The sequence below is a fragment of the Salvelinus alpinus genome, chromosome 31 (genome assembly GCF_045679555.1).
Source record: "Salvelinus alpinus chromosome 31, SLU_Salpinus.1, whole genome shotgun sequence".
NCBI lineage: Eukaryota > Metazoa > Chordata > Actinopteri > Salmoniformes > Salmonidae > Salvelinus > Salvelinus alpinus.
Window position 1 is genome coordinate 21867090 of NC_092116.1, and position 12724 is coordinate 21879813.

Sequence of the window (12724 nt, forward strand, 5' to 3'; positions counted from 1 at the left end):
GTGTCTGACCTCTTACTGTGAGATTCACCTGGAGCCTCATCAGAGAGTGGTGAATCTGAAGAGACACAAGCTGATCGACCCTGTGGAGAACCTGGAGGACAGGATGTGCAAGAAGCATGATAGGCTGCTGGAGCTGTTCTGTAGGAGCGACCAGACATGTGTGTGTCAGTTTTGTGCTGAGACAGACCACAAACATCATCACACTGTGCCACTACAAACAGAATCGCAACTAAAGATCCCGTGTGGCTCAGTTGGTAGAGCATGGCGCTTGCAACGCCAGGGTTGTGGGTTCATTCCCCACGGGGGGACCAGGATGAATATGTATGAACGTTCCAATTTGTAAGTCGCTCTGGATAAGAGCGTCTGCTAAATGACTTAAATGTAAATGTAAAGATGGTACCTTTTCCTAACGACGTTAACATTTCTCTTTTAAAACTAAATATACAAACACAAATTTTTTTTAGGGGGTAGATCAGCTTTACTATTGCAGATTGTGGGTTCTATCAATGTTAATGTCTCATTTTTAAAATATATTTTCCTTCTTTATTACTTTCCCATAACCCTATCAGCCCTCCCCGTTAGTAAACTAACGGACAACAATGCTACACTGAACAAAAATATGAACGCAACATGTAAAGTGTTGGTCCCATGCTTCATGAGCTGATATAAAAAATCTCAGAATTGTTCCATACGCACAAAAAGCTTATTTCTCTTAAGTTTTGTGCACAAATTTGTTTGCATCCCTGTTAGACAGCATTTCTCCTTTACCAAAATAATCCATCCACGTGACAGGTGTGCCATATCAAGAATATTGAACAGCATGATTGTTACACAGGTGCACCTTGTGCTGGGGACAAAAGGCCACTTTAAAATGTGCAGTTTTGTCACACAACACAATGCCACAGATGTCTCAAGTTGAGGGAGCGCGCAATTGGCAACACGCCAGCCAAGGACCCACATGTCCAGCTTCTTCACATGCAGGACTGGTGGGGGGCGGGTACTGAGGAGTGTTTGTCTGAAATAATGAGTTTTTCCCCACAAAAAGGGTTTTTATGATTGGTTGGGCCTGGCTCCTAAGTGGGTGGGCCCTCCAAGGCCCAACCATGGCTGCTCCCCTGCTCAGTCATTGAAATCCATAGATTAGGGCCTGATGAATTCATTTAAATTGACTGATTTCCTTATATGAACTGTAACTACAGTTGAAGTCAAAAGTTTACATACACTTAGGTTGGAGTTATTAAAACTCCTTTTTCAACCACTCCACAAATTTCTTTTTAAAACCCCTTAAGGATCGGTGTCCCGCTAGCGGGACAACTTCCGGTGACACTGGAGAGCGCACAATTCAAATATTATTGATTTTAAACATTTAGGTACATATAAGTGTCTTATATCGGCTGAAAGCTTAAATTCTTGTTAATCTAACTGCTCTCCGATTTACAGTAGCTATTACAGCGAAAACATGCCATGCGATTGTTTGAGGACGGCGCCCCACATCAAAATATATTTTCCACCGGCACCGGTTTCATACATTCACATATAAAGATTAAATATTCACTTTTTGAAAATCTCTCAAATTTGTCATCTAAAGGGTCCTAGCTATAACATGTAGTGTCTTTTTGTTAGATAAAATCCTTCTTTATATCCCAAAAAGTCTGTTTAGTTGGCAACAGCGATTTGAGTAATCCACTCCAACTTGCAGAGAAAGGATTCCAAAAATCTGCCCCTAAACTTTCTTTCAACAAGCCAAAATATGATTATATTTACTCCTCAGATACCCTAAAATGTAATCAAACTATAATATTTATTTCGGGAAGAAGTTTGGAAACCGATTTTAGCAGGTGTGTAATTTCTTCATGGCGAGCGCAAACACGGATTTCCAAGACTGTCCTTCTATCAAAACTGTTATTTCTTATTCGTTTTTGAAGTTACAAGCCTGAAACCTTGAACTTAGACCGCTGACACAATATGGAAGCCATAGGCATTGCATCCAGGGAGCTAATTTACAATATGACCTTTCTCTTGCATTTCTAAGAGGATGGTCACTCCAAAAAAAATTGTTGGTTTTTCTTTGGATTTTCTCCTACCATATCTATTGTGTTATATTGTCCTACGTTATTTTAACAAGTGTTTTCTTTGCAATGGTACCAATTAAATGCATATCCTGGGTTCAGGGCCTTAGCTACAGGGAGTTTACTTTGGGCACGTCATTCAGACGGAAATGGAGAACGAAGGGGCCTAGCCCTTAACTTCTCTAGGATAGGGGGCAGCTTCGGAATTTGGGATGAGAAGCATGCCCAAATTCAACTGCCTGCTACTCATCCCCAGAAGATATGCATATTATTAGTAGATTTGGATAGAAAACACTCTGAAGTTTCTAAAACTGTTTGAATCATGTCTGTGAGTATAACAGAACTTATTTAGCAGGCGAAACCCCGAGGACAAACCATTCAGATTCTTTTTTTTTTTTTTTTTGAGGTCACTCTTTTCAATGGTTTTTCATTGGGAATCCAGATTTTAAGGGATCTTCTTGCAGTTCCTAACGCTTCCACTGGATGTCAACAGTCATTAGAAATTGGTTGAGGTTTTTCCTTTGTGTAATGAAGAAGTACGGCCATCCAGAACGAGGGTAAATTGAAGTGTATTGTTAGATAGAGGCGCGTGACCAGAAAGACAGTTTGTTTTCCTCCTGTATTGAACACAGATCATCCAGTCTTCATTTTTATCGATTATTTACGTTAAAGAAATACCTAAAAGTTGTATTTCAAAAGTAGTTTGAAATGTTTTGGCAAAGTTTACAGGTAACTTTTGAGATATTTTGTAGTCATGTTGCGCAAGTTGGAACCTGTGTTTTTCTGGATCAAACGCGCCAAATCAAAATAATTTAAGATATATATCGACGGAATTAATCGAACAAAAGGACCGTTTGTGATGTTTATGGGACATATTGGAGTGCCAACAAAAGAAGCTCATCAAAGGTAAGGCATGAATTATATTTTTATTTCTGCATTTTGTGTCGCGCCTGCAGGGTTGAAATATGCTTTTCTCTCTTTGTTTACTATGGTGCTCTCCTCAGATAATAGCATCGTTTGCTTTCGCCGAAAAGCCTTTTTGAAATCTGACATGTGCTGGATTCACAACAAGTGTAGCTTTAATTTGGTATCTTGCATGTGTGATTTCATGAAAGTTTGATTTTTAATAGTCATTTATTTGAATTTGGCGCTCTGCATTTTCACTGGCTTTTGGCAAGTCGGTTAGGACATCTACTTTGTGCATGACACAAGTAATTTTTCAAACAATTGTTTACAGATTATTTCACTGTATCTCAATTCCAGTGGGTCAGAAGTTTACATACACTAACTTGACCCTGCCTTTAAACAGCTTTGAAAATTCCATAAAAATGATGTCATGGCTTTAGAAGCTTCTGATAGGCTAATTGACATTTGAGTCATTTGGAGGTATACTTGTGGATGTATTTCAAGGCCTACCTTCTAACACAGTGCATTTTGCTTGACATCATGGGAAAATCTAAAGAAATCAGCCAAGACCTCAGAAAAAGAAATGTAGACCTCCACAAGTCTGGTTCATCCTTGGGAGCAATTTCCAAATGCCTGAAGGTACCATGTTCACCTGTACAAACAATAGTACACAAGTATAAACACCATGGGACCACGCAGCCGTCATACTCCTCAGGAAGGAGACGCGTTCTGTCTCCTAGAGATGAATGTATTTTTGTGCGGAAAGTGCAAATCCATCAGAACAACAGCGAAAGGACCTTGTGAAGATGCTGGAGGAAACAGGTACAAAAGTATCTATATCCACAGTAAAACGAGTCCTATAAATCGACAGGCCGCTCAGCAAGGAAGAAGCCACTGCTCTAAAACTGCCACAAAAAACCCAGACTACGATTTGCAACTGCACATGGGGACAAAGATTGTACTTTTTGGAAAAATGTCCTCTGGTATAATGAAACAAAAATAGAACTGTTTGGCCATAATGACCATTGTTATATTTGGAGGAAAAAGGGGGAGGCTTGCAAGCCGAAGAACACCATCCCAACCATGAAGCACGGGGGTGGCAGCATCATGTTGTGGGGGTGCTTTGCTGCAAGACGGCCTGGTGCACTTCACAAAATAGATGGCTTCATGAGGTGGGAAAATTATGTGGATATAATGAAGCAACATCTCAAGACATCAGTCAGGAAGTTAAAGCTTGGTCGCAAATGGGTCTTCCAAATGGACAATGACCCCAAGCATACTTCCAAAGTAGTGGCAAAATGGCTTAAGGACAACAAAGTCAAGGTATTGGAGTGGCCATCACAAAGCCCTGACCTCAAATCAAATTTGTGGGCAGAACTGAAAAAGTGTGTGCGAGAAAGTAGGCTTACAAACCTGACTCAGTTACACCAGCTGTCAGGAGGAATGGGCCAAAATTCATCCAACTTATTGTGGGAAGCTTGTGGAAGGCTACACAGAACATTTGACCCAAGTTAAACAATTTAAAGGCAATGCTACCAAATACTAATTGAGTGTATGTAAACTTCAGATCCACTGGGAATGTGATGAAAGAAATAAAAGCTGAAAAAAATTAATCAATCCTTCTCTCTGCTATTATTCTGACATTTCACATATTTAAAATAAAGTTGTGATCCTAGCTGACCTAAAACAGGAAATGTTTACTAGGATTAAATGTCAAGAATTGTGAAAAACTGAGTTCAAATCAAGTTTATTTTATATAGCCCTTCGTACATCAGCTAATATCTCGAAGTGCTGTACAGAAACCCAGCCTAAAACCCCAAACAGCAAGCAATGCAGGTGTAGAAGCACGGTGGCTGGGAAAAACTCCCTAGAAAGGCCAAAACCTAGGAAGAAACCTAGAGAGGAACCAGGCTATGAGGGGTGGCCAGTCCTCTTCTGGCTGTGCCGGGTGGAGATTATAACAGAACATGGCCAAGATGTTCAAAATGTTCATAAATGACCAGCATGGTCAAATAATAATCAGGAATAAATGTCAGTTGGCTTTTCATAGCCAATCATTAAGAGTTGAAAACAGCAGGTCTGGGACAGGTAGCACGTCCGGTGGACAGGTCAGGGTTCCATAACCGCAGGCAGAACAGTTGCAACTGGAACAGCAGCAAGGCCAGGTGGACTGGGGACAGCAAGGAGTCATCATGCCCGGTCGTCCTGACGCATGGTCCTAGGGCTCAGGTCCTCCGACAGAGAGAAAGAAAGAGAGAAGGAGAGAATTAGAGAGAGCATACTTAAATTCACACAGGACACTGGATAAGACAGGAGAAGTACTCCAGATATAACCAACTGACCCTAGCCCCCCGACACATAAACTACTGCAGCATAAATACTGGAGGCTGAGACAGGAGGGGTCAGGAGACACTGTGGCCCCATCCGATGATACCCCCGGACAGGGCCAAACAGGAAGGATATAACCCCACCCACTTTGCCAAAGCACAGCCCCCGCACCACTAGAGGGATATCTTCAACCACCAACTTACAATCCTGAGACAAGGCTGAGTATAGCCCACAAAGATCTCCACCACAGCACAAACCAAGGGGGGGGCGCCAACCCAGACAGGAAGATCACGTCAGTAACTCAACCCACTCAAGTGACGCACCCCTCCTAGGGACGGCATGAAAGAGCACCAGTAAGTCAGTGACTCAGCCCCTGTAATAGGGTTAGAGGCAGAGAATCCCAGTGGAGAGAGGGGAACCGGCCAGGCAGAGACAGCAAGGGCGGTTCGTTGCTCCAGAGCCTTTCCGTTCACCTTCACACTCCTGGGCCAGACTACACTCAATCATATGACCTACTGAAGAGATAAGTCTTCAGTAAAGACTAAAGCAGAGTGGAGTTTAAATGTATTTAGCTAAGGTGTATGTAAACTTCCGACTTCAACTGTAAATGCTACCTTTCCATTTGAACAGAGTGCATAGTAGTTTTGGATTTAGTAATGGAGTACTGAAAGAAATAGAAGTGACAGTTTAAGATATTATACATTTTTATCTAAACATTTGTGAGGTACAGATATACATTTCTTTATATGAAGTCATAGAAACTAAAATTCTCTAGCAAAAATATAAATAATTTGAAAATTAAAGGATAGTTCACTCAAATTGCAAAATTACATGTTGGTTTCCTTACCCAGTAAACAGTCTATGAACAAGGTACAAGGCACACATCCCAAGTTATGGTACCTATATTAGCATGTTTCACACAAAATGTAAAACATTGGAAGCATACTCAGGACTACGTGTGTACGTAAACTTCCGACATCAACTGTCGGTAAAATTTTTGAAATTGTTTCATGTTGCATCTATATTTTTGTTCAGTGTAATATGTACATTTTACATTACTTATCTTTTTCAATTACTTTCAACCCCTCCCATCTATCTCTGAAAACCATTCAGTTTGAATTTCTACTTGCCATATATTTTTAAATTGTTCTGAACCTTTCTATTTGCTATTCACCCAGCAGTGCTATTTGCAGAGTTGGCTCTATATCAAATGCCATTTTTCAGCCATTTCTAAACCTGCAACCAGAAACAAGCTACATAGCACTTATGGTTTGGTCAACTAATCTAGCAGGTCTGTCTGTTTGGTTACCATGGAAACTGCTGCAGCTATCTAGTAAACTTCATAACTACTTTAGTGTATGTTGAACACATTTGTACCAGTAAATGAACACATTGCTAGTGGCAAATGTGTTCAATTATAGCCATGGTATAAAAGGGATAATCAACTCTCTATCTTTGAGATATCTAGAAAATAATGCAACTTCGTGCAATGTCAGTTCCACTCTGCTAGCATGTCGTGGAACACACCTTCCATGCATTTCATTACTTTTCATGGAACGTATAGCCCCTTGTTGATTATCCCTTACATAAGGTTATCTTATCCCAAGAAACTGCCCTACACCAGCTACGTTTTGGGAATAAATGAAAGAGTGTAGCCCAGGGGTACTGAACTCTTACCCTACGAGGTCCAGAGCCTGCTGGTTTTCTATTCTACCTGATAATCATTGCATACACCTGGTGTCCCAGCTCTAAATCAGTCCCTGATTAGAGTGGAACAATGGGGGAAAAATGCAGTGGAACTGGGTTTGAGGTCCAGCGTTGAGTTTGAAGGATGTAGCCTCGTGTTGTCCACAGGCTCGTATTCGGAGGTCAAAGGCGGATGTGCAGCATATGATCCAAGACCGGCAGCTGAAGGTGGAGGAGATCAACGTTTCAGTGGACTTAAGTAGAGTGAGTCCTTAGATTAAACAGTCCCTCCAGGATTCCGCAGGGATTTTTTGTGATGCTTGAATTTGCTGCAGCTATTCTGACATTTTGCATGACAATATGCCAAAATGTTGTCCAATTTGACACGAATGCGCTGATGAGGAAAAGGTTTGTTGACATGTGGCATGCTTGAACCATATGTCGTACATGTGCACTGATTGGTTGAAATTGCAAGCCATCTTTCTGGACTGTGGTAATGGGTCAGTTTTATGTGACAATATTGCAATGATTTAAAATGTTTGTTGCGGAAATAGCCTTAACATATGCAGGGGATAGTTTTGTCAAAATGCATTAAGTAAGAATCCAGGAGGGACTGATTCAAGACTTCAACATGTCAAGGTATTCAGCATTATTTGTTTTTGCAGCGCTGATGCGTTTCCAATCGTAAATGTAATATTTCAAGATGAAGATAAATTGTCCAGCATAATACATGTATAACTAAACCACAGTGGGTATTAGTCTAAATCTACTGTCGATGTCTATGATGTAATCAATGTCAATTCTTATCAGGACAATGCAGAGAGTGAAATAGCGGACAGTGTTGAAGTCTTCACTGGACTGATGCGATCTATTGAGTCAAGCCAGGCTGAACTCATAGAGGTGATTGAGGAGAAGCAGAAAGCAGCAGAAAGGCAGGCAGAAGGGCTCATCAATGACCCGGAGCAGGAAATCACTGAGCTACAGAGGAGAAGCACTGAGCTGGAGCAGCTCTCACACATCGAGGACCATCTCGACCTCCTACAGGTCAGTGGAAGTACTTTTTTAAAATGTAAACTCATCTTGTTCATTCCTTATGCTAGAAACCTGAAAGAAAAAGCTATGTATTGCAGGCCTGTGAGATATTTTGACAGTAACATTTTACCTTCCTTTAAAACAGAGCTTTTACAAGCAAACTACTCTTCCAAAAACTAAAATCTGGACTAATGTTGCTGTTTATCAAGTCAACTTCTTGGGCTGTGTTCGAAATACAGTGCTTCAAGTGAAAGACTCCATCGAAGAACAAATAAGAAAGCTGTCAGCTATTGGTACGTTTGAATCACATGAATCACAGGGTATTTAAATGTTACAGGGTTTTTAATGTTTTGCCTTAAACACAGGTGTCAAACTATTTACACAGAGGGCAGAGTGTCTGCGGGTTTTCACTTCTCCCTTCTGGTTGATTGAAGTAAGGTCACTGATTTAGTAAGGAACTCTCCTCACCTGGTTTCTAGGTCTTAATTGAAAGGAAAAAACAAAAACCGTCAGACACTAGACCGTCCATGGATTGAGTTTGACACCCCTGCCTTAATATATCACTTTTTTCTGTATTTTGTTCATTAGTCCACTGTTAATACAATCCAAAAAATGGTGCATGTCAGCAGTCAAGTTAACAACATGCCATTCATAAATCTGTGATATACATGTTCTCTTGGTTTAACAACTAAGGACAGTCAGGACATTAAAACGTCCCTCTCATTGTAACAGTTAACCGCTAATTGTGCTTGTTTTTCCACAGAACTGAAAGAGATGCAGAAATATGCAGGTACAGAACATCAATTAAGTAATTCATTTTCAGTGCAGAGAATAGCATGTGATGTTTACCTTTTCTACATTAATGTAGTGGACGTGACGATGGACCACAACACTGCAGGCCCATGGCTTATCCTCTCTAATGATGGAAAACAAGTGAGAAAATCGCCAAGGAAATTGAAGGTCCCAGATAATCCTGAGAGATTCACTAAGGATGTCTGTATCCTGGCAAAACAAGGGTACAACTATGGGAAACATTACTGGGAAGTTGGGTTACAGGAGAAATCAAACTGGGTTATAGGAGTAGCTTGCGAGACAATGCCTAGGAAGGAATTCATTTCACCTGAGCCTGAGAAAGGGTTATGGACTCTGTGTCACAGGGATGGCAAGGAATATCTGGCGTTCACAAAATATCCATGCCTTATTTTACCTTTTCCCCGATCCCAGAAAGTCAGTGTCTTCCTGGATTATGAGGAAGGCCAAGTGTCATTCTTTGATGTTGATGCAAAGTCTCACCTATTCACTTACACAGGGTGCAAATTCTCAGAGAAAATCTTTCCAATATTTGATCCTTGTGTTACTGCAGAAAGAAATGAAGTCCTTCCTCTTATGATTACTAAGGTGCAGGTAAATTAGTGACAATACACTCCATATGTAGTGTAGATCCAGCTACAGTGTACTGTATACGCTTCAACCTTAAGAACATTTGACAGTGCCCATCTAATTGATCTATCTTTCACTCTCATTTGGAATAGAGGCATCTACACAATGGGTGACATGGGACGTGGACTCATTTCAACAACTAGTTTACTTTGGGGGTCTGAAAATATCTGAAACTTTGATATCTATTGTTATACATTTTGCAAATATCTTGATTATATTCACCTGCCTTGATTGTGACAAAGTGAAATGTAATCCCAATTACTCTAATATCCATTTTTGAATTGTATATCAAATGGAAATACTGTATTTGTATCACTGTGCATAGTATCTTTAAAGCACCTACATTGTAATGATTAGGTATCTTGCAAATTAGCCAGGAAAAGTGACAAAATACATTTCTCAGTATAATCATTATTTTCTTAATGCGAACCAGTGTAAGAGAGATTGTTGATATACTGGTACATTAAACCCAGCCCCTAACACTGCTAGAATAATCCAAAGTGCAAGAAAGTATTTTTTTTTAAGCATACCTTATTTAAGTATTCAGACCCTTTGCTATGAGACTACAAATTTAACTCAGATGGATCGTGTTTCCATTGATCATCCTTGAGATGTTTAAACAACTTGATTGGAGTCCACCTGTGGTAAATTCAATTGATTGGACATGATTTGGAAAGGCACACACACACACACACGTCTATATAAAGGTCCCACAGTTGACAGTGCATGTCAGAGCAAAAACCAAGCCATGAGGTCGAAGGAATTGTCCGTAGAGCTCCGAGACAGGATTGTGTCGAGGCACAGATCGGGGAAGGGTACCAAAAAGTGTCTGCAGCATTGAAGGTCCCCAAGAACGCAGTGGCCTCCATCATTCTTAAATGGAAGAAGTTTGGAACCACCAAGCTTCTTTCTCGGGCTGGCTGCCCGGCCAAACTGAACAATCGGTGAAGAAGGGCCTGGGTCAGGGAGTTGACCAAGAACTCGAGGGTCACTCTGACAGAGCTCACTCCTGAGTTAATCTGTGGAGATGGGAGAACCTTCCAGAAGGACAACCATCTCTGCAGCACTCCAACAAATCAGGCCTTTATGGACGAGTGGCCAGACAGAAGCCACTCCACAGTAAAAAGGCACATGACATTCTGCTTGGAGTTTGCCAAAAGGTACCTAAGGACTCTCAGGCCATGAGAAACAAGATTCTCTGGTCTGATGAAACCAAGACTGAACTCTTTGGCCTGAATGCCAAGCATCACGTCTGGAGTAAACCTGGCACCATCCCTGCGGTGAAGCATGGTGGTGGCAGCATCATGCTGTCGGGATGTTTTTCAGCGGCAGGGACTGGGAGGATCGATGAACGGAGCAAAGTACAGAAAGATCCTTGTTGGAAACCTGCTCCAGTGCACTCAGGACCTCAGACGGGGTTGACAGTCCACCATCCAACAGTACAACGACCCTAAGCACAAGGCCAATACAACGCAGGAGTGGCTTCGGGACAAGTCTCTTAATGTCCTTGAGTGGCCCAGCCAGCGCCCGGACTTGAACCCGATCGAACAACTTAGGAGAGACCTGAAAATAGCTGTGCAGCGACACTCCCCATCCAACCTGACAGAGCTTGACAGGATCTGCAGAGAAGACTGGGAAATACCTCCCAAATACAGCTGTGCCAAGCCTATAACGTCATACCCAAGAAAAATAGTCTAATTGCTGCCAAAGGTGCTTCAACAAAGTACTGAGTAAAGGGTCTGAATTCTTATGTAAATGTGACATTTCAGTCTTTTTTAATACATTTGCAAACACTTTTTTTGCTTCGCCATTTTGGGGTATTTTATGTAGATTGATGAGTGAAAAAAAAGATTTATTCCATTTCAGATTAAGGCTGTAACGTAACAAAATGTGGAAAATGTCAAGGGGTCTGAATACTGTACGAATGCACTGTTTAAAGTATTGGGACATGGACACATTTGTTGTAGTTTTGGCTCTGTACTTCAGCCCTTTGGACTTTAAATTATACAATGACTGAGGTTAAAGTGCAGCTTCCATTTGGGGGCATTTTCGCCCATTTCGGTGAACTGTTTCGAAATTACAGCACTGTGTGCATAGTCCCCCCCATTTCACTTATATGTGTATTAAAGTATTTGGTCCCATATTCTCAGCAGGCAATGACTACTGTACATCAAGCTTGTGACTCTAAACTTGTTGTATGCATTTGCTGTATGTTTTGGTTGTTTTCAGAGTATTTTGAGCCCAATAGAAAGTAATGGTAAATAATGTAGTGGGTCATTTGAGTCGACATGCTACAATGATTATGATAATCCTGAATGAATCGTGAATAATGATCAGTGAGAAAGTTACAGACCGACAAATATATCCCCAAATAAGAGCTAACCTCACCTCTTATTGTAATGGTGAGAGGTTAGCATGTCTTGGGGGTATGATATGTCTGTAATTTTCTCACTCATCACTATTCATGATTTATTCAGGATTATCCTAATCATGGTAGCATCTACATTCATGTAGAAGTGTTTAGAAACATGCTCAATTCTTATTCACAATAAGTGAGTCAGATGACAATACATTCATGTACAATTCACCTCTGTTATAAATAAAATAATATAAAACACAACCAAAACAAAAGAGCAAATGCATCCAACAAATGTGTCGATTCACAATCTTGAGGTAATCATTGCCTGCTATGAATATGGGACTTAATACTTCAATTTTTACTACACGAGTGAATTTGTGAATTTGTCCCAGTACTTTTGCTCCCCTAAAATGGGTTGACTATGCGTAAGTCCTGTAATTTATAAACGGTTCACAAAATGGATGACAGTATGCACTTTAACCTCATAGTCATGGTTTGATTTCAAATCTAAACTTTTGGTGTGCAGGGACAAAAAAACAAAAAATCCCAATAATTACAGAGGGCATTGTATATTGTAAAGGCAGTTTCAATCAAATAATAGCCTACATGAAGTGATTGTATCAAATTGTAATTGTTGCAATAAAACCTTTTGAAGAATGTTGCTGAAATGATTTAGGGAAAACAAAGTGTATACAATATAAGTTTGGTCAAAAAAAAAAAAAAAACGTTTTAAACTCTTAAACTCAAAATGGGTGGGTCTAATCCTGGATGCTGATTGGTTAAAACCGCATTCCTGCCAGTGTCTATTCCACAAGTTACCACTGGCTAAAGTTATAAAGTTGAAATGCCTATTTACTCTGTTCCATCTCACTGCGCAATCCACTGTCTTATCAGCCCAGCCAGG

The 12724-nt window shown here is 40.6% G+C and overlaps 1 protein-coding gene across 1 annotated transcript; it reads left to right on the forward strand.

Moving 5' to 3' along the window:
* Window positions 1–365: 365 nt before the first annotated feature.
* Window positions 366–12477, forward strand: LOC139561292 (E3 ubiquitin-protein ligase TRIM39-like). The gene is made up of 5 exons (XM_071378280.1): window positions 366–7253; window positions 7800–8033; window positions 8167–8314; window positions 8785–8811; window positions 8890–12477. Exons 1-5 carry the CDS (start codon window positions 7194–7196, stop codon window positions 9432–9434), a joined length of 1014 nt encoding a protein of 337 aa, XP_071234381.1. The 5' UTR covers window positions 366–7193; the 3' UTR covers window positions 9435–12477.
* The last annotated feature ends 247 nt before the right edge of the window (window positions 12478–12724 follow it).

What these genes read in the sequence shown, in the direction of transcription:
- LOC139561292 (XM_071378280.1), top strand. Translation starts at nt 7,194, where the DNA reads ATGATCCAAGACCGGCAGCTGAAGGTGGAGGAGATCAACGTTTCAGTG. An exon ending in ACCATCTCGACCTCCTACAG is followed by an intron (nt 8,034 to 8,166) that starts GTCAGTGGAAGT and finishes CCTTTAAAACAG; the next exon opens with AGCTTTTACAAGCAAACTAC. An exon ending in AGAGATGCAGAAATATGCAG is followed by an intron (nt 8,812 to 8,889) that starts GTACAGAACATC and finishes ACATTAATGTAG; the next exon opens with TGGACGTGACGATGGACCAC.